This window comes from Meles meles, chromosome 12, assembly GCF_922984935.1.
Source record: "Meles meles chromosome 12, mMelMel3.1 paternal haplotype, whole genome shotgun sequence".
NCBI classification, from domain to species: Eukaryota; Metazoa; Chordata; class Mammalia; order Carnivora; family Mustelidae; genus Meles; species Meles meles.
The window spans coordinates 78,796,867-78,822,814 of record NC_060077.1 but is presented as its reverse complement, the minus strand read 5'-3'; the positions used below and the strand labels follow the sequence as shown (position 1 = coordinate 78,822,814).

Genomic DNA, 25,948 nt, shown 5'->3' with positions numbered 1-25,948 from the left:
GTGCCTCCTTGATTCCCCGACACCACACTTGACCTCACAAAGACAATGGACCCATTTCCAAAATGGCAGCAGGTTATCCTATGCAAGCCATGTTTTAGAACAACATGGATTTACTTCCTTTTGGATATCGTGCTGGCATCTAGAGGTGGTATGCTTTTGTTTTAAGAGTTAAGATTTTCTTTTCCTCGGCTTTGGGGGGGGGGGGGGTTACACAGCATTTTCTCCCCTCATAGTCTGGGTCATCAAGTTTGGAGGTCTTTTACCTGGGGTGACCAGTCTCCATATACATCCTATGCCCTGATCTCCCCCATTCAACGTAGCATTTCTTGCAGACAAAAGTGTCCCTGTTTAGCTGATAGATTATATGGCTGCCCTTCTTTGACCCGAAGGTGTGGCCCAAAAGAAAACCTTTCTCTGCTAGGGCCATTTCCACACAGACCAAACACTCAGACCTTCAAGGAGAGCAACGGCTCGATTACCGAATCTTCTTTAAACAAAGGCTCTTTTTAATGAAGTTAGACTTTGCTGGAAGGAAGCAGGGAAAATGATCTCAGTGCAGGACTGGGACAAAGAATGCGGAAAAGAAGGGCATTTCAGGGACAGGCCTAGAGGGTGAATCGGCCGCCCTGGAGGACCTGCCTGTCCGATACTAGGAGCCCACAAACCCAGGGCCTCTGAAGTGGAGCCTTAGGCAGTCTCTCACTTGGGAGAGATGGAGGGCTCGTCACACCTAGGACCAACACATCCCGTCCCTCCCCCACCAGTCACTGGGCCCCAACCACCAGTGCCCCTCCCCCACCCTGGCCAAGCAGCCTCCCTTGGAGACAAAGCAGAGAGAACTCCAGAGAAGTAAATCTGTCTCGGGGCTCTTGGGTGGCTTAGTTAAGCATCAGACTTTGATTTTGGCTCAAGTCAGCTTGGGATTCTCTCTCCCTCCTTCTCTTTAAACAAAAACAAAAATAAAACAAAAAACTATTAAAAAAAGGAGTAAATCCTATCTTTTCAAAATATCCAAGTCTATATGGTTTCTACCACTTAGGAGTTTCTGATGATGCCACTCGCCAACACTCGCCTTCTTTCACCATCCATTATCCTTTCCACGACAGGGGTTCCCATTCCTGTCCCCTCCTTCCCTGGGAAGGGAGAATGGGAAACAGATGGAGGAGGTTCGGTGACAGGCTGTAGGTGATGGGGGAGGAGGGGGCGCCTTACCAGCCTGGGGTTGAGAAGGACACAGATAGGAGGGCTTCACCCAAGCAGAGAGCAGGGGACACACACCACAGACCCACACCTGTGACTTCTGCCTCCAATCACAGGAGAGCTGCCAGGTGAGCGGAGTGGCCCCGGGGCTCTCCCCAGACCCCTGCACACCAGTTACAGGCAACAGTGATCCCTGTTCTGTACAAGCTACCAGGTCACACGGAGCTTGAGAGGATTTGCTCAAGACAATGTGGAGGAGAATGAAGGTCATGGGGCAGAATAAGAAGGTGATAACGGGGCCATTCTAGAGAGAAATGCCAACACAGCGGGAACTGCACGCTGCCACCAAACCCTTCCACTTTAGCTCACTCGCTGGCAAATGGGTCCTAAAAGAACCACAGCGCTTCAGAGAAAGCAGACCCTGAGGGAGGCACGGAGAGCAGAGGAGGAAGGCAGGAAGGAGGATGGTAGGCTCTGTATTTATTAAACTAAGACAACGAAGCACAGGGGCTCCGGGGTGGCTCAGTCTGTTAAGCAACTGCCTTTAGCGCAGGTCATGATCCTGGGGTTCTGGGATCGAGCCCCACGTCAGGCATGCAAATGTTTCAATTAAACATTTCAATTAAGAAAGAATCTGCCCAGTCCCACTCACGGTGCTCTGTATGGTAAGCAACGTAAGTGAGAGGTCGGAGAGTACTGTAAAAGTCTCATCTGGTAGGAGCCAGACCAGTAAAGAACTGGAGCACTCACACGGGCAGGAGAGGAGAAGGAACCTGCAGGTGAGATGTGCTCACGACCTGAGCCAACATCAGGTGTCGGACACACAACCAACTGCACCACCCTGGTGCCCCAAGTATGGAGAAATTAACAAGATATCTCACGGATATTATCTTGCATCAACTTTATTTATCTAGTTTTAATAATTTCTCCAGGTGCTACTAAAGTAACTTATCGGGATGGGAAAAGCTAAATATGTCCGTGAAGATAGAGGACAAAAAATCAAGAGGTCTGCCTAACCAGGGCAAAAAAGGACTTCTGCCGGCCGAGCAGGAAGGTGAGGCCCCATTACAGAATGTCCAGCATCCAACGGAGGCCCTGAAGCCAGAGGGTGACTGCGGGCAACAGCAGGGCCCCACAGGATGAAACGGACGTTCCAGTGAGCGGACTCCAGCAACAGCTAACTATCCCCAGCAGCCACCGCCGCCCTCACGGCTCAACCCCACAGCATTCCCAGCTCAACCCCACAGCATTCCCAACTCGGCGAGCGGGGCCGGGGGCATGCTCCAGCACCGCTGACGTGCGACCCCCTGGACAAGCAGTAACCTTCCCGGAGAAAGTCCTATCAGTCAGGGCAAGCAAGTAGGACCAAACACCTATAATGTCTCCTCCATGTCTAAAGTTCAAAAAGGTCTTTGTTCTCCAAAATCTGGTCTTCTCAGTGGCTCTAACCTCACTGTGCTACTGGTCCAATGACTTATTGCAACACCCAGCAGAGACAGTGGGAACAAAAGGACTGATTTCAAGATAAAGGATTATCAGGCACAGTATTCAAAATAAAAAAAGCTAAGGACGCAGAAAGATCACCTGCTGGTGCTTCCAGAAACGGCCCAGAAATCACCAAATTCATTCACTCATTACCAGATCTCTCCAATCTGATCATACAGGCCAGAGAATACCCAGTTCTGCTAGGAACAAAGTAAACGCTTTCATGTCTCAAAAACTAGGGAATTTTTTTTTTAAAGGAATGTATTAAAATGAATAAACATTTCCAAACCGTATTTTTCTACAGAGAAACACAGAAACATTGGAATCCGGTCTCCTCATGAAATCAAGCCAGATGGAAGGCAAGAACCCTGCACAAAACGCGGTCTCTGGCCCGGCGGCCTCAGCACTCCTCTGCCATCGCTCCCCCAGAATCTCGGGGGGGGGGGGGGCGGGTGGCAATCTTTGTCTTAAGAAGGCCTCCGGGGTCAACTGATGCTTGCCTCAGTTTGGAAAGTGCCTGCCTAGCTCATCCGAAGCCTACAAAAACAAAAACAAAACCAAAGAGAACATACCTGGCTCCAAAGATGTCCTTTTTGGCGAGATCAATTCCAGAAACCACCTTCACTCTGAGAATACGTGACTCTCCCTGTTGGAGAAGAAAAGAAAAAGTTTAAGAAATGGACCTTCAATAGGTCACTGCCTTATCCAATATGCAAAGGTAATGGTTTCTATTCAGACCAGTCCTGGGGACACAAAACCAATCAACTGAGCAGAGGCGACTCTTCCTTAGACTGAAGTTCAAAAGGCAACATGCCAGCTCCAAAATCCCACAGCCCTAGAAATTTAGAACATCCTGGGGCACCTGGGTAGCTCAGTTAGCTGAGCATCCAACTCTTGATTTCAGCTCAGGTCATGATCTCAGGGTCCTGGGATGGAGCCCCGAGTCGGGCTCCACGCTCGAGTGGGGAATCCGCTTGCCCCTCTGCCCTCCCCTCTCCCATGCTCTCTTCCTCTTTCAAATAATTAAATCTTTTTAAAAAAATTTAAAGTACCCAGGTTAATTAAGCACAAGTTTAATTCAAACGACATCATGCAGATCAACGATCTGGCCCAGTGAAAGATTTCTCAATTCTCCAGCAAGAACACAAGCATATGTTTGAAACCATGCAGATCTTTAACTTTAATGAAGAAGTTATTTAATAAATAGTTCCTTGATTTTTCACTTTAGTAATTCCTCCATGGAAATGTGTACATTTGTGCGCACTGCCTAAGACAGAAAAAAAACTTCATGTGGTATACAGATTTCCTCAAAATGACAGTTCCATCATGTTGGTCCTAAACAAGCAAAAATAATTCCTCAGTTGCAGTGAGAAGGAAAAAAAAATAAAGAGCTTCACCTTAAGTGGAAATCATCTCAAATCCTCTCAGAAGTCACCCATTCATTCATTCATTCATTCATCCACTTGCTTATTCATTCCAACATTCTCTAAACAGCTCCTACTCCAACTGGACATGGAGCAAGGTCTAAAATACAGATATGAACAGGCTCATGGTCTCCTATGAGGGGTGGGCAGACCCACAGGGCAGGACCCCTTGATGGCCTGATACCGAAAGACACAGATTAGAGTGATGATAGCTAAGGGCTAAGACATCCAGGCTAGAGGAGGTGGCTTGCTCTCGAGTTTCAGCTTCGGGTCACTAAGTGTTAACATGAACTGAAAAGACAAGAGTAAGTTGAATCCAAGGCATCTATGAAACCACCAGGTCGGGGAGGGAAAAAAAAGACTAGATACATGGGAGGGACATCTGGTACGGGTCAGACAGGGAAGTGATCAGTGCAGAGTGGTAGCCGGTGGTTACAACCACGGGCGCAGGAGAACCAACCCAGGAAGGGTGGGGAGGGAAAGGGCCGGGGGTGCAGCCCTTGGGGACAGGAGCTCCGAGGGGCGAGAGAGGAGCACTGTGAAAGCCATCTGGCCATGTGTTTAGTCAGGACCCAGCTGAAGGAGAGAAGGTCCAAACGATTACACAGGCTATGCTGAAAGAGACAGGGTGAAATTAAACATGGAGACAGGCAGCCACAGAGACCTGGTCAGTGAGCTGTACACACACTGAGCAACCGGAACCGTGCTGGAGATGGTTGCTTTCCAGGATTCTTCCATCCCTCCCTCCCTCCCTCCCTCCCTCCGACCACCTACCCTGTCACAAGGCTGCCCACACGCACACACAGCAGAGACGCAAATAGGTTTCCCAACTCGTGTGTGCTTAGGATCCCTTTCCAAACGAGGTCTGCACTCCAACTTGGATTTCATGCGCTTGGCAGGCCTCATGAAAGGCTTAAGACAAGGGACAGATCACTAAAACATGGCTTTGTTACAGCCTAGCAGTGTCTCCAAGGGCTTCCCAAGGCTTTCAGGCTAAGTGACTATCCCTTGGTTCTTTTAAGCAGGCACTGAAGCCCTGACCTCTCTCCCTTCCACTCACCCCCACCGCCAGTCATCAAGGATTCCCAGTTAGCACAGCCATGACCCGGGCTGCGGTTCTTTTGACCCTCCCAGCATACTGCATGCCACTGCCCACCATTAGACCTTATTATTTTTCCCACTGGACCTGATGACCTACTTGACTCAAGGAATGCCGCAGTGGATGCATTTTTTTTTTTACACATGGGTAAAAATCTGGCAGCACCTGGTAGAGTTTCCAGCACTGGGAAGAGTTTAAGGCCCACTGATGTGTACAAACTGAGGATAATGGGTGAACACGAGATCCTCGTCTGCCAGACGAAAGGGTTAAGACTTGACCTAAGAGGGAATGTTCCAGGAACCATTCAGAAGAAATGAGGACAGGGAACAGCTGGAGAGGAGCGTACTTTTCTGTTTCCCTGCCTCCCCGCATCCCAGCTCTCTGGCCCTCCATAACACTCCACATGTCACTCCATGACAAAGACTTCCAACCAGCAGGTCTCCCCCAAACACACCTGTGCAGAAAGGGGACAACTCGGCTGGTACCGGCGAAAGGTGGACGGTGTTAAAGGAACTGCAAAGTCTCCGGTCAAGTCCTGGGCACTGGCAGAAGGAGATGGAGGATCTGGCCATCCAGACAGTGACCTTCCACACCCCGCTGGGGCAGGGTGGCCGTTCTTTCCACCTCAGGCTGGCACTGGTCACCGCGTTGGGGGGAATAAACAAGGGGCTATCTGAGATGGAAATACACGTGCAGTCACAGAACAAAAGATAAGAATTCTGTAAGACACAGTCTCTCTATCTCCTAGCCCTTGGGAGTCTCAAAAATCCCGGGCAGTGGTCCTGGACTAGCCATCAACTTGAGAGCGGGCTCTCATCGAGTCTGGGTCCTCAGCTGTAAGATAAGCCCAGCTCACACCGCTTCCCCGATGTTTATATTAACACTGGGGGAATGTTCTTGGTTCTTACACTGGGCAAACTTTTCAAAAAGCACACATTTTGAAGTCAGGGAACATTTATATGAATAAATGAGTAAAAATAAACTTCACTGAAGGAACAAGTAGAATTTTTTTATGGAAGCTGATTTATTCATCTGGTAAGCATGCGCACCTGTTCTAAGATCTAGGGTACAGTAGTACAGACAGACAAAATGCCCCACCTCCACCCTGCCCCACCGGGCTTCTGGCGCTCCTGAAAGCGAGACGTATGCCAGGGCTCTCAACTACACAGGGGACACAAATTGAGGGTCTAGAGGGCAAAGGGTAATACATCACAAAGACTTTAAAATTTTGTACACATAGCTTTCCACTAAATAAATTCTCATTTAGGAATCAAACCTAAGAAAATAAGCACAGACATGTGCACAAAGCAAATCAAAGAACAGCTGAAAGGACAGTCACCAAAGCATTTCTTAATCGGGGGGGGGGGGGGGGGGGGATGCAAAAGTCTCTCAAATGTAGACAGTTAAATGTTCACAGCAACATTCTGTGCAATGAGCTACAGCACTGTCATTACAAATATGTGAGATTCTGGGGCACCTGGGAGGCTCTGTAGGTTAATCGTCTGCCTTCAACTTGGGTCTTGAACCCAGGGTCCTGGGATATGGAGCTCTGTGACAGGCCCCCTGTGCCAGACCCCCCGCCTAGTGGGGAGTCTGTTTCCCTCTCTGCCTGTCACCCTGTACATGCTCATGGGACACACTGTCTCTCAAATAAATAAAAATCTCTTTAAAAAATTGTGTGAGATTCTCTAATGACCTTCATTCATCCCACAAGTGTCTACTAAGTACCAACCATGTGCCAGACACACTATCTAGGGATACAGATATGAACAAGATGGAGTTCCTGCCTCAAGGAATACAACCTAGAAGGCAGACAGAATATAAATATATATTGTGAATAGGAATTTCTGATGGTGGTAAGTGCTTTAATGACGGGTCAATAAAAGCAGCTAAGCAGGGGGGAGAGGGAGGAGAGACTGGTGGTCGGGAAAGGCCTCTTTGGAGAGGAGATGCCTGAGCTGAAACCAAAGGAGACAGAGGGTGATGCTGGGGTGGGTATTTTCATACAAAGTCGACAGCAAGTTCCAAGGCCTCAGGGAACAGGTCTGGCCTTGCAAGGAGAGGCAAGGGCAGAGCGGTGCACTGGGGCCCCAGCAGGCCACCCTCCTTAGAAAGTGGGCACTAAGGTAACCATCTCTGGCAAGTTCTCAGCAGGGGACCGGTAACATCTGACGTTGAGTTTTTAGAAGACCACTTTGGTTGCTGTGTGAGGCCAGACTATGGGGAATGAGAACAGAAACACACCAATTAGAAAAAGATCTGGCAAGAGATGGTGGGGGCTTCGCATAGGACTGAGATGGAGAGGTGATCGTGTTTGAAATAAACAACTTGGTTTATTTAAAAAAAAAAAGTTTCAGAAGTGGGTTATACAAGTTAGAGATAAGCAAGGCAGTTGATAGTTCTACTTGGACTACATTCCCCAGCATTCCTTGCAGTTTAGGTGGTCATGTGACTGACTTCTGGCCAATGGAAGAAGCACAGAAATGATATATGTATCTTCCTGATCTGGCCCATAAGACCATCCCCCTCTGATCATCCTCCCTCCACTCTCTTCTTCCAGCTCAACAGAGAAAATCCTGAAGGCCAGGAAGGGGAAAACTCTGAAAAAGGAGCGTAGCAGGAGAGACCCCCTCTACCATCACCTATCCCCCTTGCCAGGACAGCAAGCTGGAAATAGATTTGTACTGTTTCTTCCCACTGAAAATTGAAGGTTGCTATAGGAGCCGGCCTTTATTGATATACAATATGATCTCAATTTTTAATAAATATCCATTATGTATAAGCACAGAAAAAAATGTCGAAAGGATACAGCAGCAGCAATTACCTCTGGATAATGGGTAACTTTCTGATCATCTGCATTTTTTCTTTTTGAAACATTAAATATTCTTCTTTGGAAATTGAATTTTTGGAGAAACTCCAGAAAAATACGTAAGGAAAAGAAGAAAAACTTAAAATCACAGGCTTAGGAATCTAGGCTTCTGTATTTCTAAAGTGATTAGCCTTTGTCATAATAAAAACCTACAGAATGTATTTTAGCTAACTGACAAAGGTACAGAGCCGTCCGTCTGGGAGATGTGAAAGGCCACTCTTCTGTAACACCCTGGCAACAGCTGGGAGGTGAAAGGAGGAAAGCCTTTATTGAGCACTTACTATTTACAAGCAGCTGTGACAGGAAATTTCACCTCCCCCCGGAAGTTATGGGGCAGGGGAGCAGGAAAGAGAATGTTACTCTATAAAAATTGCTTTGACATACGGGTTTCAGACATACAGCAAAAACTTATCTGGGTTTCCTATCAACACTCAGTGTGTATACAGACAAGCAGCCATCATCACCCTGTAAAGAAACACAGGATCAGGTGGGTGACTACTTTTATCAGCTGCAATGGGCGACAAGCTGAGCAACTAGACTTTCTGGGGCATTTTATTACTTTCATAAAGTCTACGCATGACACTGCGGGCCCTGGTGATGGCTCCAGCAGAATTCAATATTTAACTAAGGCGGCTCACAACAACGAAGATATTCTCTGGAGTCAGACTGTGCCGGGCAGGGGAAGTGCAGGCAGAGAAGATGGGAGGCTGAAAACCGCGGGTCTGCTCATGACCCTGGGGTCTCTCCTGGCTACTACTCATCTGTTTTCGCACAGTCATTGCACAACAGGGACGATTCTATGCACTTGATGTGTGTTTTTCTTTTCCACTTCATTTTCTAACTCTTCCTGACGGCCTAAAACAAGATAAGGTGTGCAAGCCACCGCTGAGGGCTCGGTGCCAAGTCCCAGCTTTAAAAAGGGGGATTCCGAAGGCTCGTTTGTAAGGCCGCTACTTCCAGCTCGGAAGCCTGCTCGTATCAACTGTGGGTAGGGGGTTACCAAATTCCCATGTCCCCCCCAACAAAGCCTACTAAAATACATCACCTATCAAAATTACTCCTATCATAAAATAAACCTCAAATTCCAACTCACAGAAAGATACTAGATTTTACATTTTCTCCTAGGAATCCACCTTGAGAAGGTCATTTATTTGTAAGATTTTTATTTATTCATTTGAGTGAGGGAGAGAGAGAGTGAACCCACATAGCTAGTGCGGGGGCGGGGGGGGGTTGGAGCAGAGGGAGAGGGAGAGAGAGTCCAGGCAGAGTCTACACTAAGCACAGAGCCTGATGCAGGGATCAATCCCAGGTCCCCAAGATCACGACCTGAGCAGAAACCAAGAGTCAGACGCTTAACCGACTGTGCCACCCACACACTCCAAGAAGGCAACTTCTGGTATTTAAGCCCTTATCCCTCACAATGGCGGCTGATTCCACCACCCCACCCCACCCCTGCCACAAAGGGTGATATCTGGGTTAGGAAACAGTGTACCTTCTCCAGGGGATTCTCCAGGGGCCCCAGTCATCCTTGCAGACAAGGAAGACCTACATCAGGGACCTGCACATCTTAGTCCTTCATCCCTAAACTAATTTACACATTTATCTTCCATATTCTACAGTGTATTTATCGTTCTCACGATTACCCAGACACTTGCAGACTCACAGTAAACACCTCCTGGTTCAAAAGGATGATCAGTAGCTTTATACCCCAAAATATATATCCAAGTTCTATGTATGTCCATTAACTTCAGTTGCTTTAAAAATTAAATCAGCCAACATACAGAAAGTGCCCACACTGTGCCTACTACACAGTAATACCACAACTCTTCCCGCTCCGACCTGCTCTTGCTCCGGCTATGGGCCAAGATCCTGTTCTATCCATCTCTCCAAATTTTCTACAGCCCCCGCCGTCCCCGACCACATACCTTATTCCTACCCTCTTCAGCTCTGCCTTTTCCTGCTCTGTATTCCTACCCCAGTTCCTAATCTCTCTAAACCTCTTCCCCTCTTCACTCCCTCTATGGGTCCCTGGCCTCACCCTGCTGCTGCCTCTCCCACCTTCTTCCTCTGTCCCGGTTCTCCACTCTGACCTTCTCACTGCTCATTCAAAACAACGTGCTGAGCGACATTTACGTTCAATGCGCTGTGCTACAAAGAACACAAAAGTAAGCAAAACGCCTTCTTCTGTGCCCAGGAGGGGCTCACCATCAACCGCGGAGGTTAGACACACATATACCTGTAAGACCTGTAAGACAGGAGGGAAGAGAAACCCAGGATACGTGGGCTGAGGACAAAGACACAGGGGGTCACAGCCAAGGAGCCCAATACTGAACCTCATGTCCAGCCGAGCTCAGATAACCCTCATGACAGCAAACAGCCCCAACTCGCAGGCTCACCCACGGTCAGCCTGACACGGAACATTCTCAACAACCCAAGTCCTAGGGATAATAGTTCCAGAGAAAAATGCAGAAACCCAGGACTGTCCAGAACCTCCATTTCTCAACCTCTGCTACATGATGGCTGTTATTATGCCAACAGAGTAAATGGGGAGATGGCCCTCCAGAGCAGAATCCGGATTTTAATGCTCAAGGTGACTAACTTTCAGAAATCATTGTCTGTGGGTTTTTTTGTTTTGTTTTGTTTTGTTTTTATTTTGAGAGTGGGCATGAGACTAGGAAAAGGTGGAGAAGGAGAGAGACTTCCAGGAGACTCCCCACTGAGCACAGGGCCTGACAAGGGGCTTCAGAGCTGAAATCAAGTCAGACGCCTAACCGACTGACCCACCCAGGGGCCCCTATGTGCCATGGTTTTAAGATATGCCCACAACTTCCTAAAATTCTGCTCTTCAAGAGGCAGGGCTTAATTGGACGCTGGACATAGTGACTTCTTTCTAATCAACAGAACATGGAAAAAGTTGAAGATTCGGTCATTAAAGGCACCATAGCTCCCTCTGCAGATCACTCACTCTGGGGAAAGCCGGCTGCTGCCACGTCGTGAGGACACTCAAGAAGATCTATGAGGAGTCCCGGTAGTGACGACAGAGGCCTCCCGCTAACCGCCATGTGAAGGAACCATCTCGAATTGGGTCCTCCGGACCCAGGCAAACCTTCCGACGACTGCGCTCCTCACTGACATCATCCTGGCAGGGAGCTTTGTCTCAGGGCAGACCCTGGTCCGCTCTATGCCAGTAACTCCACAGGACACGTGTGGTGATCCAACACCAACCACCTTCTCCTCATTGCTCCTTCTTCCGAAAGCTCTCGTGCATCTATTATGTCCCTACCCTGAGTAGGTGCTACTGACGTGTGGCAGCTTCTCTCCGTCCTAATTCTCCTGCCAACTCATTAGTCCAACCTTTCTAGAATGTCCTTTCTCCCTTACAATAGTAGGTCTTCCTCATGGATAAATGGGTCTAATTAAAACCCCTCAGCCCAGCAGTGAAGGCTCACCACACCAGCTTTATCCCTACCACCTACGTTCTTCGCAGGGACCCAATTCCCTTCCTCAAGGCACAGGCCCACACAGCACCCACCTGTCCCCTATGGGCTGCTCCCGTCCACGTCATCGGGAAACCCAAGGTGCTTACTCTGTGAACAGTGCCAGAAGGAGTCAGTAAGACAGAGTTCAAGCCTATGGGACTTCGCTTTCTATGTCCCAGGAGAACAACATACACACAATTACAAGACGACACAATAAACTTCATCACAGCAGCAAATGGTATCTTCTATAGGAACTCACAGGAGGAAGAAATGATGTATGTGTAAGGGGCAGGGAGAAGGAAATTGGCCAGAAAGTTGGGGCAAGCCTCAGAGAAGCAGACATGTGAGCCAGGCCCTAAAGATGGAGAAAAAGGGAGGAACAATCTTTTGAAAAAGGAGGACAAAAGCAGCATGAGGGTACCGCGAAATGGAGAACAAATCAATGTGCAGAGAGACAGGGGAACTGCCCAGGCCAGACATCATTCTCTGCGTGCTACAGGGCAGACACATCCAGCAGACAAGGGACAGGCTCACTGGATGACAGGAGCCGAGACAGTCCAGAGAGGACAGGACAGGACACAAATTACATGGTCCACTCCACTGCTCTGGTGGAGAGCACGGTGTGGCTCTGGGGAATGGACGACATGGGACTGGGTCCAAAGCTCTTCCAGGGCAGGGGTGGGAGGACACACAGCATGGCCGGGTGACAGGCTGGTTTTGTAAGGCAAAGAAGGCACCCCCGCAAGCTCCCAGTCTGGGTGTAATGGGGGCTGCTGCTACCTGATGGCAGGAAATGAAGGAAGGAGAGTGAGACTGAGGCGAAGGGAAACAGGAGAACGTGGCTGTCTTGATCTGAGGTTCCCTTGCCAGCGTACAGGCAGAGATGTCCAAGAGGCAGTCAGCACTCGGAAACCAGAGCTGGGTACAGAGGTCGGACACGGACACGGAGAGCGGGGGACCCCACCCCTTCCTCCAAGCCCCGCTTCAGAATGATCATGCCATCTGGCACGTAAGTAATAGTAAGTCATTGTAGTCTTTCTTCCCTGTACGTGAGTCTTATTTTCTCAGCTCCATGGCTGCACTGTCCAATATGGTAACTGCCAGCTACGTGGGGCTATTTAAATTGAAGTAAATCAATTACAATTAAAAGTCAGTTCCGGGGCATCTGGGTGGCTCAGTGGGTTAAGTAAACTTCTGCCTTCGGCTCAGGTCATGATCTCAGGGTCCTGGGATCGAGCCCCACATCGGGCTCTCTGCTCAGCAGGGAGCCTTGCTTCCCCCTCTCTCTGCCTGCCCCTCTGCCTACTTGTGATCTCTGTCAAATAAATAAAATCTTTAAAAAAAAAAAAAAAAGTCAGTTCCTTAGTAACATGAGCCACATTTCAGGTTCCCCACAAGCCCATATGCCTAGGGGCCGGCTACCGCGGCCAACAGGCAGACCCAGACGATAGGACATGTCCGCGCTCACAGAAGTTCCGTGGCTGGGGCTGCTCTGAAGGGCACTGCAACTCAAGGCAAGAACGAAGCAGGGGTTGAACAACATCCTGTGAAAGGTGGAAAAGCAGAAAGAAGGGAGGGAGAGAGGGAGGAAGGGACCCCTCTTAGCCGACTGTAACGCAATGCAGCTGTGGAATCCAGCTCCCTGGAAATGAAGGGGGAGCCCCTGTGATCCCACATTCGAAGGGCAAGACTCCCTCTGGAACACGGGAGGCCGGCAAGCCAGTTCACAGATGGGAAGCCGCGTGAAGCCAGTATGACACAGTGGAGACTTGACTTCTTGACTTCTGTATCATCTAGCGTCTTGACTTCTGTATCATCACACAATAGAGGGACAGCGGGAACTGCGGCCTAACCAAGCGGGCGACGGAGACCCAGGATCCTAACTGATGAGGCCAGGCTCTTCGCACCCAGGCTGCTCTGTCCCGCACAATGGTCACAGCGAAAGGCATGTGGGAGGCGAGAAGAGGGATAAAATCCCAACAGGATCCTGTCCTTGGTCTCTCGAAGAGAAGACATCATGGACAACACTCAGAGGGAAAGGGTGCATAGGAAAAAGGCAGGGAGACCAGAGGAGGTGAAGAGGGGGCAGCCCACCACTGAAGCATGCCTGGAGGGAGGCCAGAGGACCCAGGGCCCGCAGTGAGGAGATGCCAGACAAGGGAGGAAGCCACACCTACCTGCCCCACAGAGGCCAGGCTGTCAGTGGAGCACCTGGAAGCTTCTGTCAAGCCTCAGGCTGACTCCCCACTGCTCCCATGAATTCCCCTCCCACAACTAAGATGCCTTCCAAGTGTTAGCTTTACATCTGTTTCTTTTGTTTCTGACTTCTGAATAGAGTCGAGCCCTGGTGTTCAGGGTTCCTTATAGATCTCACCACTCTGCCACCATTTCCCCTGAAAACCGGTCCCTAAATTAGAGGAGATGGGGGAGCAGGCAGGGTGGGGGCCGGGACCTGCCATGCACTGGGCTGTGCTCACAGGCCCACGGGCCTCCCCCCTGAAAGGACTCAGACGTACACCTCAGCAAGAATGCGACGCCTTCCATGTGTGGACAGAGTTTCAGAGTGGATCTCAACAAGAATGTTCAGTTCTCGAATGCCAAGAATCCCCCGTAATTCAGCGATCTCGTAGACGGGAAAGGAGGGTGCCGCTGAACAGCGCTGCGAAATGAATGAGCTGGCAGGGTTCCAGCACAAAGCAGAGTCGCTCTCTTCCACTAATTAAAAATTCTCTTTTTTTACCAGAAGAGCTGATCAAACTCCATGTAAAAAGTCTTTAAAGAATCCATTCATCAATGGCGCTTTTGTTCCTAACTTCTAATCACAAGACAGGAAACACGTTTAAGTTCCCCCAAGATCACTAACACAAGAATTATCTTCTGTTTATAGTTCTAAAAATGATCATAATAAACAACTGCACTTTGTTGAAAGCCAAAAATCATAGCTCAAAAATCTGAAATTCCATATTTTTCATGGCAATCGTAACTCTAACCTCTCCTCCTCAGTAAAGTGAAGTCTGGGTTTCCGGAATGCGTAGTTGGACTAGAAGGATGTGGGAGGTCTGGGTTTCAGGCGGCCCCCAAGAACACAAGCCAGAGTGAGTTCCGTGGTCCCGTGTCTGATCTCCCCATGCAGGATCAGAAGCGTGACTCATATCCCTGTGCCAAGGGCACCTAGCATCCTGAAAAGGACACACCTGAACAAAGCTGGTAAGAAACACATTTAGTGTTTTAGATTTTACAGTGAGGAGATGGCCTGCCACATGCATCTGAAGCCTAGGGCCTGGCGCATTCCTCGGCGGGTCAGCTAACCAGGTGCACCCGTGAGTGTTCCCAGAATCTGCAGCCCCGTAGTTCCAGATCATTCCGCGGCTGGCTCCCACCTCAAGAGATTCCTGTTCTTGATTCCTGGAGGGAGAGGAAGATCCCCTGAGGTAACTATACTACCCATGCTCATGCTCCAGCCTGAGCCTTCCTATCCTCGTGCTCCTGACTTCACCTGAGGCCGGGGGAGGAGCAAGCTGGGGGAACCAGGGCCCCAAGGCCCCAAAACTGGGACGATGCCCGGGACTACTAGCTCTACTACTCATCTCGAGGAGTCACCTCCCACAGTGGCTAAGGGAATCTGTCATGATCCCAAAGGAATCAGACACAAGAGATGGGCAAATGTCCCAACTTCGAGAAAAAAGCAGCTATGAATCGTACTATAAATGACACACTTGGGCTAGGATAGCTTTCCCTGCTGCCAGATCACCAACTTGCTCTTCGGTTCCTCTCTCTCTCTGCTAACGGAACACGTTCTCTGAAAAACGTCTTTCCGGGGCTCCCCGGCTGGTGAGGGCCTCCCACAGTGTCCCAGATGGCTTCCTTCATCCTTCATTGTTGCTGCTTTTAAAATTAGCTATCATGGAGTACCTGGCTGGCTCGGTCAGTAGAACGTGCAACCCTTGATCTTGGGGGTGGTGGGTTCAAGACCCACAGCGTGTGTAGAGGTTAGTTTAAAAAATAAAATCTTAAAATTGGCTATTGTGCCAAAGACAGCCCTCCAAAGGCAGCCGTCAGGCAGCAGATGACTGGGAGCCCCAGAGTGCTGGTCCGCACAGAGCTGGCTCAAGGCCAGGGGGCCTCAGAGCTTGCTTAGCACAGCTTTCCGAGACTCTAGGAAAGACCTTGGCACCCAAATGTTCCCAGGGGAGTAAATGGCTGGGTGAATAAATGACATCAATCCAAAACAAAGTTCTAGGGTGAATTACTCAATACTCTGCAAGCATCTAGAAAAAGAAAACAATCTATGTAAGTAAGGTCTGCCAAGAATAAGACTTGCAAACTAACTTCCTTTTCTGATAAGATTTACAGCTCCAAGGCTGCAGACCTAGTGTACAGAGACTTTGGCCAAACCACGATCATATTCCAGGAGACGACGGGAGGGTGAACTGATACTAAGTTGGGTGGGGCTGAGTCGTACCTCATGGTCAGTGCCCATCCCACGGGTAACCATCAGACAACTCCAGGGAGGTGGGGTCGCAGGGGTGTGTTAGGTCCCGGGCTCTATTATTAACTCAGAAACACTGTGAGCCTGGAAAATGTGGGTGAGGATGGATGGCAGGCTAACGCCATTTACAGCCGACACACACAAGTGGAGAAAATGTCAGAAAACTGGATCAGAAACCAACAAGCTTACATCAGATGAGGGACAGGTCCAACCTTGAGAGCGCAGTTTTACAGGGATGTGTGTGTGCTTGGCTGCCTGGTTCTGTGCAGGGGGCAGGAGGGAAGAGCCTCAAAAATGGGGGCGGGGATCTTTGCAGTTTTGGGGTGCCTGGCTGGCTGAGTGAGCACAGCATGCGACTCTTGGTCTCAGGGTCGTGAGTGCTGGCCTCATGTTGGGCATAGCGCTTCCTTTAAAAAAAAAAAAATCTTGGGGATTTTATTTTCTCTCAAGCTCTATTATGACTTCACACAGTGACAGTAGTAAACCACCTGTACTGCTCAAGGTCCGGAGCCGGGAATGTTGTCCCACTGCACCCGGGCCAGCCTTGTGTTCGAGTCCAAGGTGCAGGAATTAGGAGGAAGATGGTTGTTTTGCTTTGTTTGAGGACAAAATCTGTACCACAGAACATGAAGCAACCGCAAGAACGAGGCTGTGCTCTAAGGGCAGCTTTGCATAACCCCAGCCATGCATGACAAAGTGGGGGGGGGGGGGGCTTTGCAGGGTGCAACGTCCTCCATGAGGAGAAAGAAGGCGAGGTGTGTATGCGCCGACACACTCACGTATCTACCGGCGTGTGTGTAAGAAAAGTCTGTAAGGACACAAGAAAATGGTGCCACTGATGGACTGAGGACAGAAATGAGTTGGCGAGGGACCAAGGTGCCTGAGGTAGACACAGAGAGACGCCTCACTGCATGAAAGCCTTCTCAACGCTTGAATTTAAAACCGCTTAAATATATTAACAACTCAAGAAAAAAAATCTTTTTTTTAAGTATCCAGGATAGTTAATAAACAAACATCACACGAATGTTTAACCTGGTTTAACCACCGCCATCAGATTCTTTCTGTGGGAAGCGGGGGTGGGGTGGCAGAAGCCAAGGTATTTTCTGTTCTGAGGCCGCTGAGGGCAAACCTCCAACCAGGGAGTGAGGGCGTAGATGTGCCTTACAGAGGGAAGGAAATTCTGGATTGTTAAGCCTGGTCAAACACAGAGCAGGTGGCCTCCTGAGGCCCAGAGCTGACCGGTTAGCACCAGAGCGAGAGCGAAGGCCTGCCACCTGCCACAACTATCACCAGGTATGGGGGCCTGGGGGGGGGGGGGGGAGGAACCAGATGATCCCTGGTGTCCTTTCCCAACTGTGGGGTGTGATCTGAGAAGGCCTGCCCATGAGGAGCCCAAAACTCAGATCAAGAGGATTCACGCAAGATCACACAACGCTTTCTATATATACGCACATACACACGCGTGCAATTTTTCTAAAACAAATAGCAATGACAGTCCCACTTCTCTCACAGTAAAACACAAAAGGTGATTCTTAAATCAGAAGGCTTCTTGGGGCGCCTGGGTGGCTCAGTGGGTTAAAGCCTCTGCTTTCAGCTCGGGTCGTGATCCTGGGGTCCTGGGATTGAGTCCTGCATCCACATCCAGCTAGCTCTCTGCTCAGCAGGGAGCCTGCTTCCCCTTCTCTCTCTGCCTACTTGTGATCTCTGTCAAATAAATAAATAAAATCTTTTAAAAAAAAGAAGGCTTACTTGCGACCAGTTTCAAAAATCATGAATGAAATAACCCACAGAAAGAAGAGCACATGCAATCGATACTTTTTTTTTTTTTTTTTTTGGTTCTGTTGCGGTTCCTATTCCACACCTTATTTCAAAAAGGATTAACTCTGGCTAGTTGGCTCTATACGAGATGTTTAAAATTCCTTTCATAAAGAACAGCAAAACTTCTTCAGTGGGCAGGTGGCTGGAGTCGTTCTCAGAGATAACGCCGTGTAAGAGAGGTCGCTGGTGCAAGGGGCAGCTGAGTTAGCCTGGGCCTCTAGAGAAAGCCCCACTGAGCAACACGGACACAGCACTACCACCGGCTCCAACGAGCGCCGCGAGATAAACCACAGCTAGGGAAAAGCTGCAAATGGAACTGAGCTGTCCCATTAGAAACGTCAAGAAGCCACGGCACCCAGTGCCACAAGCCTTGGAACGCTGTAGGCATCAACCACAGGAGAGCAGGTGCTGGGTGACAAGGCTAATAGGATTTGTGTGACCATTTGTGGCCTGTGGCCCAGGAAGCAGCCCCTCTGAATCCATCCTAACTCCTCACCTTCCTTCTGTCACCTCTGTGGCTGAAAGCCAGCCGCACACCATGTGCGTCTCATACCAGTATACCCAAGACAAAACTTTCATGGTCACTGAGTTCACATTTAAAAGGAGACAAGGGGGCTCCTGGGTGGCTTAGTGGATTAAGCCTCTGACTCTTGGTTTCGGCTCAGGCCATGCTCTCAGGTCTCTGGGACCAGCTGGTGGCTGGTCAGGCTCTGAGCTCAGCAGGGCCTCTGCCTCCCTCCTCTCCCTCGCCCTCCCCACCCCTTGTCCCTCTCTTTCTCAAATAAGTATTTTAAAAAATTTTTAAAGGAAACAAATACGCAAGATTATTGATCTTCTTGGGCAGAATCTCTGCTTCTTATAAGACAGAATTTACAGTCTTACAATGCGCTAATGTGTGATATCAGATTTCACATTCCAGCTGAGCCTCACATCAGACAACATTGTGTTATCACAAAGCCCTAACATCAGTCATTCATTAAGAAAGTGACAGAAACATTCTATTTCCTAGCTTACTGGAATTTTACCTTATGTTCTGAATCATAAATTTTTTAAAAATATTCTTAAAAACAGAAAGCTTGTATTTTTCAGTTTCATTAAGAAAAGAAGTAAGACGGGCGCCTGGGTGGCTCAGTAGGTTAAAGCCTCTGCCTTCGGCTCAGGTCATGGTCTCAGGGTCCTGGGATCGAGCCCCACATCGGGCTCTCTGTTTGGCGGGGAGCCTGCTTCCTCCTCTCTCTCTGCCTGCCTCTCCACCTGCTTGTGATCTCTGTCTGTCAAATAAATAAATTAAAAATTTAAAAAAAAAAAAAGAAGTAAGACAAAACGATTTTACCTCAGTACTCAATTTGATTTTTTTTTTTTATTTAAACTATCAAAGTTCAGGCAACCGGGTTAAACGTCTGCCTCAGGTTATGATCTCAGGGTCCTGGGGTTGGGCCTGGCATCTGGCTCCCTGCTCAGCAGGAAGCCTGCTTCTCCCTCTCCCACTCCCCCTGCTTTGTTCCTTCTCTGGCTGTGTGTGTTTATCTCTCTCTGTCAAATAAATAAATATTTTTTAAAAAATGAAAACTATCAAAATCAAGGGGTGCCTGGGTGGCTCAGTCAGTTGAGCATCTGCCAGGACTCGGGTCCTGATCCCCGGGTCTTGGGACGGAGCCACAGGAGCCTGTGTCTGTCATGCGTGTCACAGGTGTCCTGTCAGGCTCCCTGCTCAGCGGCGAGTTTGCTTCTCCCTCTGCCCCCTCCCCCTGCGTATGCATTTGTGCTCTCATAGAAATAAAATCTTAGAAAAAAAAAAAAACAAAAAAAAAACTTCCGTTCCAGATGGTGGCTGAGGAAGCTGCGACTGTCCCCTCATTCTGAACCTGTGGTTACCGCACAAAGCCCTGCATCTCCCTTCTCACGCCATGGTGTGCTGGCTCTGAGAGAGTTCTGCTCACAAGAACAGCACAGGTTCCATGGGGCCCGGGAAACACAGAGGCAGTTGTGCTCTGCAGGTGCTCAAGTTCATGTGTCACACGGTTGTGCAAAGCAAGGGATGCCAGTGCACAGTTTTCACTGCAGGGAACTTCCCTTGGAAAGTGGCCCCTTTTTAAGGCCCATGTCACATGTCCATTTTTATTTTATTTTATAGTAAAGATTTTTATTTATTTATTGGGGAGGGGGGAGCAGTGCGGAGGAGGAGCAGAGGGAGAGGGAGCAGCAGACTTCCTACTGGGCAGGGAAACCAACACAAGGGCTCAATCCCAGGACCCCGGGATCATGACCTAAGCTGAAGGCAGACACTTAACCGCTGAGTTACCCTGGAGTCCCCATTTTTATTAAGGATTTTCTATGGCACATTTTTTTTTTTTAAAGATTTTCTAAAATTTATTTATTGGACAAAGAGAGAGAGATCACAAATAGGCAGAGAGGCCGGGGGTGGGGGGGGGGGGTGGAGCAGGCTTCCTGCTGAGCAGAGAGCCAGATGCAGGGCTGGATCCCTGGACCCTGAGATCATGACCTGAGCCAAAGGCAGAGAGGCTTTAACCCACTGAGCCACCCAGGCGCCCTCTATGGCACATTTTTATTCCATTCTTTTGTCTATGAACCTCAGTTCAATGCTGGGCTTTTTTCTGTTATTGGAAGTTAATATTTAATTTTGAAGCCAAGCACTGTGTACTTGGTTTAGACCGTTGATGCTTGATGTTGTTTACTTGCTTTTCCTTCGAATCTTCCAACATGTACCTCAGGAGACACAAATGTCAACCTCTTCCCGGTTCTAATGTAAATCTTTACAGCTTCGGGCCCTGGGACACATTCTGAACCTTCTGCAAAGCCTTTGCTGTTCCTTCAGGTCCGTCTATGAAGAGCCTGTTACATCCGTGAGGGTGATTATTTAATTCTCAAATGAGGGACTGTAGAAGACAGATCCCGACTTATCCACAGGATGAGAAAGCTGCTGTAGAAGCCATCCCACCCTCGGGGGCAGTGCAGCCGGGCCCCCCTCCACAGCCTGGGCGAGCTCACTTCGCCTCCTGTCCCCGGAAGCCCTGAGCACACAGGGAAGACACGAGCCTCCCTCCAAGTGCTGTTCACAGAGAAGGTGAGCACCTGCCATACAGCCTGTGCACTCTGCACGGCGGGCGGGGGCTCGCTCCCTGCACAGTTCTATGCAGGATGTTGTACTAGGAAGTCCCAGAGCTGCTGGGAACATTGTCTTGGGGCACCGATTTTTCTGGAAGTCTCAATCAAGTGGGACAGTGGTTCTCAAAGTGTGGACCCCTGCCGACCAGCACCTCCACCCGCTGGCACTGGGTGGACGTGCTCAGGCCCCACCCAGATCTCCACAATCAGAATCAGAATCTCAGGCTGAAGTCCAGCCATCTGTGTTTACAGGCTCCCGGGTGATTCGGAAGCACAATAAACTCCAAGGAACGGGAACGAGGTCATATTAAAACAAACAAGGAAGTACCACAGAGTAAAACGGGCATTTTGCAACATCTCTGAAGATCTCCCATTTCCAACTGGTGGCTCTGGACTCATCTGCAGGGACCATGAGCTCAGTCCCCTCTTCCCAGGGAAAACCTGGAGGGAAATGTGTGCGGAGAGCCAACGAAGCTTCTAAATGCCAAGGGCTCCCAGATCTGCGTCTCCAACCCCAACACCCCTTCCTCTGGCAGCCCAGCCCTGAATCTCAATCAATCTCTCTCTCTCAGCCAGCGATGCTCGCAAGGGCAATTGGGTCATACACCAAAAGCTGAACAGATTCTATGTTCCCTGTTCTTCTGCTCCTACGCCTGGCAGCACCCCAGTAAGGTTTGTTTTTTTAATGAGATGGGGGGAGGGGCAGGGGGAAGGACAAAGAACATCACAAGCAGACACCCCACTGAGCGTGAGGTCGGAAACAGGGCTCATCCCACCACCCTGGTATCACCTGAGTGGAAAGCAAGAATCACATGTTCAACCAACTGCGCCCCCCCCCGGGGCGGCCCCCCACCAGTAACTCTTTTTAAAAAAATTTTTTTTTTTTAGATTTTTTATTTATTTATTTGACAGAGAGAGAGATCACAAGTAGGCAGAGAGGCAGGCAGAGAGCGAGGAGAAAGCAGGCTCCCTGCGGAGCAGAGAACCCCATGCGGGACCCGATCCCAGGACCCTGAGATCATGACCTGAGCCGAAGGCAGAGACTTAACCCACTGAGCCACCCAGGCGCCCCGGGTATAATTTTCGATCACGTCTGAGCTGTTGTTTCACTTGTCTTTATTTTTCCAAAGAGCACCTATTATACTTTCAAAGTAAGAAATTAGATTATCTGTCTGAGGAAGCAGAACCACTATAAGACCCAACAGCTTCTTTCTGTGTCACCCAGTACTTACTGAACCTCGCTGATCCCACCCTCCCATCCCACGGAACAGATCACTCGATCTCATCAAACGTGAGTGAACAATTATGCATTGGCACCCTCCCCAGCGGGATCGGTGATCTCATTCTCTCCCCGGGCCCAGCCAGGAACACTCGGGCACCCGGGTCACCCCAGTCCAAGGCTCTCACTTGCGCACGGTCCACCCTCCGCTCAGGCACACAGCCTCCTCTTGACGCTCTCGTACCAGTCCGTTCAGTTACTAGTCACACCTGACCGGACATGTTCGGTACCACTTACACTACCAGTGAGCCCTGTCCAGGCCGCCCCCTCCACACGTGCACGCGCACGCAGTCCCAGCAGGGCCAGTCCCAGCCTCCAGGCTCGCCCTTCACAGCTGTCCTGTGAACCACCGAGCTGGGGGGAATTCCGTATTTTCACACTGGCTCTGGGCCTTCTTCCTTTTTAGCAACCATCACTGAGAACCTGCTATGCACCGGAAGTTTAAATCCTGAATTACTATAACTCTTCCCTGACCTGAAGCAAACCATGACACAGGGAACATCCCAACAATATGAGTAATAGAGCTGGGACAGACCGCAGAGGACAAAGACACAGGAGGAGCAAAGGTGAACGGCTGAGCAGACACAGGGAGAGGGGTCTGCAAACAGGCTGTTCCCTGGCATGGTTCATCCAAGTGGGAAGCAGCCCCCACTCCGGGCCAGTCGTCTGTATGCAGAGGGGGCATCGGTTACATGACCATTTTAGGTGAGCCAAGAAAGGACTCCAAAAGTTAAGTTTAGGCAGCAGTAAATGACGCCTGAGGAAGCTGTGAAACCTGCCTGTAAGGGATTTTTTAAGATTTTTATTTTATTTAGTTGACAGAGAGAGAGATCACAAGTAGGCAGAGCAGCAGGCAGAGAGAGGGGCGGGGCTGGATCCCAGGACCCTGAGATCATGACCTGGGCCAAAGGCACAGGCTTAACCCACTGAGCCACCCAGGCATCCCCCATAAGGGTTTTTTAAAAGTGGATTTCGATTCTAATCTCAATCTGGCTGAGGTGTGGTCAGAATTCCCAAGAGTCAAAGCTAAAAGTCCTCTTGCAGCTAGAGGACTCTGGGATTTCCACTAACTTACCTAAGGCAGGAGAGGGGCGTGAGGAGTAGGCAGGACGTCCCTTCGGCCCGCCACCCTCGATGAACTCAGCCCTACCCCCAGCATGAAAAACAGTGCCCGGCCTTGGTGCCCACCAACCCCCACAGCCATGAACCAGCCACCAGGCAGAACCAGCCCACTCACAGAGGGACCAGTCACCTGAAGGAATACAGGTGTCCCTCTCAGAGGGGGAAGAAAAAAAAAAAGTGGTCCTTTAGTCTCCTCCTCCTCCTAAGCAAATACGCAAAGCAATCTAGCTATCTCAGATCTAAAATGCTCTTTGTCAGGCCAAATAATTGGTGCTTTTAATTCCCACCTTTTAAAAAGCACCAGAAAAGGGGGCGCCTGGGTGGCTCAGTGGGTTAAAGCCTCTGCCTTTCGCTCGGGTCATGATCCCAGGGTCCTGGGATCGAGCCCCGCATTGGGCTCTCTGCTTGGCGGGGAGCCTGCTTCCTCCTCTCTCTCTCTCTGCCTGCCTCTCTCCCTACTTGTGATCTCTATCTGTCAAATAAATAAATAAAATCTTAAAAAAAAAAAAAAAAGCACCAGAAACGGGTTTCAAACCAGCAGTTAGAATTTATCAACACAAAGGACTATCGCCCAGGCCAGCAGGTAAGGTCTGTCAATTCCAGAAGGAAAAGGCACCGCCCCGTCACACAGAATGTTATTCAGCCATTTACATTTAATTTTTCATTAAAATCTTTTAGCAACTAAGGAAACATATGAAACCTAAAAGAAAACCCACCTTTCTTCCCAATTAAAAAAAAAAAATCTAACTGTTCTATTCAATATTCAATACTGGAAAGAGCCTTACTCAGACAAAATGCACAGAAATCTATTCCCTTCCCCAGAAAAGCTTCAATTCTCACTCAAAAATTTAAGAGAAATTCACGGATGCCCGTTTCGTCTTCCTTCAAGAAAAATCCTCAACTTCTGTAGTGTTTGTACGTTTTTAAACCCTCCCATTTTCTTACATTTCCTCCCCCAAAGCAACATCTCCATTTAAGAAAACCAATCACTCCCACTGGGACCCATCCCTAAAAAAGTTCCCAATCCTGAGGTCTGAACAAGAATCCTTCCACAAAGAACTAAACTAGGTCCAGTGTGTTGGAGCTGAATGACCAGCTCAGGAATCTCGAGGTAACCCAGCACTACTGGGGGCTGGGGAAGAATCTCAGTTTTCAAGTGTCCCGGGAAGGCAAAGCCTCCTCCCACACCATTAAGTCTTACCAGGTAGCATCAACTGATTCCTTCAATGGGACACATCTCACTGAGGAGACCACAAATATGCTAGACGTTACAAGTGTGGTGACACTGGAAAACCCAAGGGCATGAGCAGTTCTCAAGAGTATGCGGAAGTCCGGGTGGCCACCGACGGTAACTTTTTCCACTGCCAGGTGACAGGTGCCTTTGCCTCGCCTCCCAGGAACATGTGCCTCTGGTCTGCTCCTCTCCAGAACCGTGTGCTCTTATCCCATCTCCCGTCCCACTGCAAGTGCCCCAGGGGCTTGCCCCCTGGCCACACCGGATCCCCAGACCCCACAGGGCTCGGTCCTCGGGAAACAGAAGGACAGACCTAGCACTCAGCGCAGCTAAGTAACATCAGCGATCGATCGGTGCGCCTCCGCCTTCAGTAAACGGTGACAGGTACACCGTGTCTTAAAGGAACACTTTCAGTGGTCAGCTCTTCCCTCTGCAAAGGCTTCCTCTCTGCCCACTTCCAGGTTTCACAATCACACAACTGGCCGGAGGATTCTCAGAAGGGAACTGCACTGTCCCACCCAAGGCAAATACACTAGGTTCCTTGTATGTGGGAGGCCTCAAGAAACAATCCCACTGGCACCTTGATTGCGAACTTCTAGAAATAAATTTCTGCTTTTTGAGCCCCCCACCCCGCGATATTTTTGCTCTGGCAGCCTGAGCAGACTAACTGAGCTGGAAAGAGAAAACAGCACTCGAGTGTCTGATTGGTTAAGCAAGACAGTAAGACGCGTTACCAGTCCAAGAATCTTCGGACAGGTGATTCCAAGGGGACAAGAAGAGCTCCTTAGGTCGTGTTTCCTTCCCTGGGGGCACACACCTTGACAGGTGAGGCCCCCCATCAGCCTGGCCTTCTGCAGGGCGTCGCAGAGGTCGCCGGATGAGGTGGGCCTGGCACGTGGAGAAGATCGCTGGCAGAGAAGAGAAGGTAACAGAGAGAGGCCACATGCACGAAGAGGACATGCAAAACCCCAACTGAGAAATGAACAAAAGAAAACTGGGCAATGGTCAGGAGGAATCAAGCCCGCACTACGTAATCAGCAAATGCACAGTGGAAATACTCGCCGATCTCCCTCATCGCTTTATTCACATTACAGTGACTTAATACTTCTTAATTTGGGAAAAATTAACATTTTAGCAATCCTGTTTATGCCAAAAATGAGCATTCAGAGCAGTGGCATTAATAACCACCAGATAATTCACAGATAGGAGCACAGAAGCTTAGGGAAAGAGATGTCACCGGTCCGAGATCATGTGGCATGAGAGGCAGAGGCTGCGCAGAAACTCGGGTCTTTCTACAACAGTGCTTCTCACCTGGGGCCCACTC

The 25,948-nt window shown here is 49.5% G+C and overlaps 1 protein-coding gene across 4 annotated transcripts in view; it reads right to left on the bottom strand.

Annotated features, from left to right (window-relative positions):
• Positions 1–25,948, bottom strand: part of NEDD4L (NEDD4 like E3 ubiquitin protein ligase) — a 333,633-nt gene that overhangs the window by 221,933 nt on the left and 85,752 nt on the right. For all 4 annotated transcript variants that reach the window (XM_046024976.1, XM_046024977.1, XM_046024978.1 and 1 more), the window contains exon 2: positions 3,258–3,331. In XM_046024976.1, the coding sequence (XP_045880932.1) occupies positions 3,258–3,331 (74 nt within the window). The remainder of the gene's footprint in view (positions 1–3,257; positions 3,332–25,948) is intronic.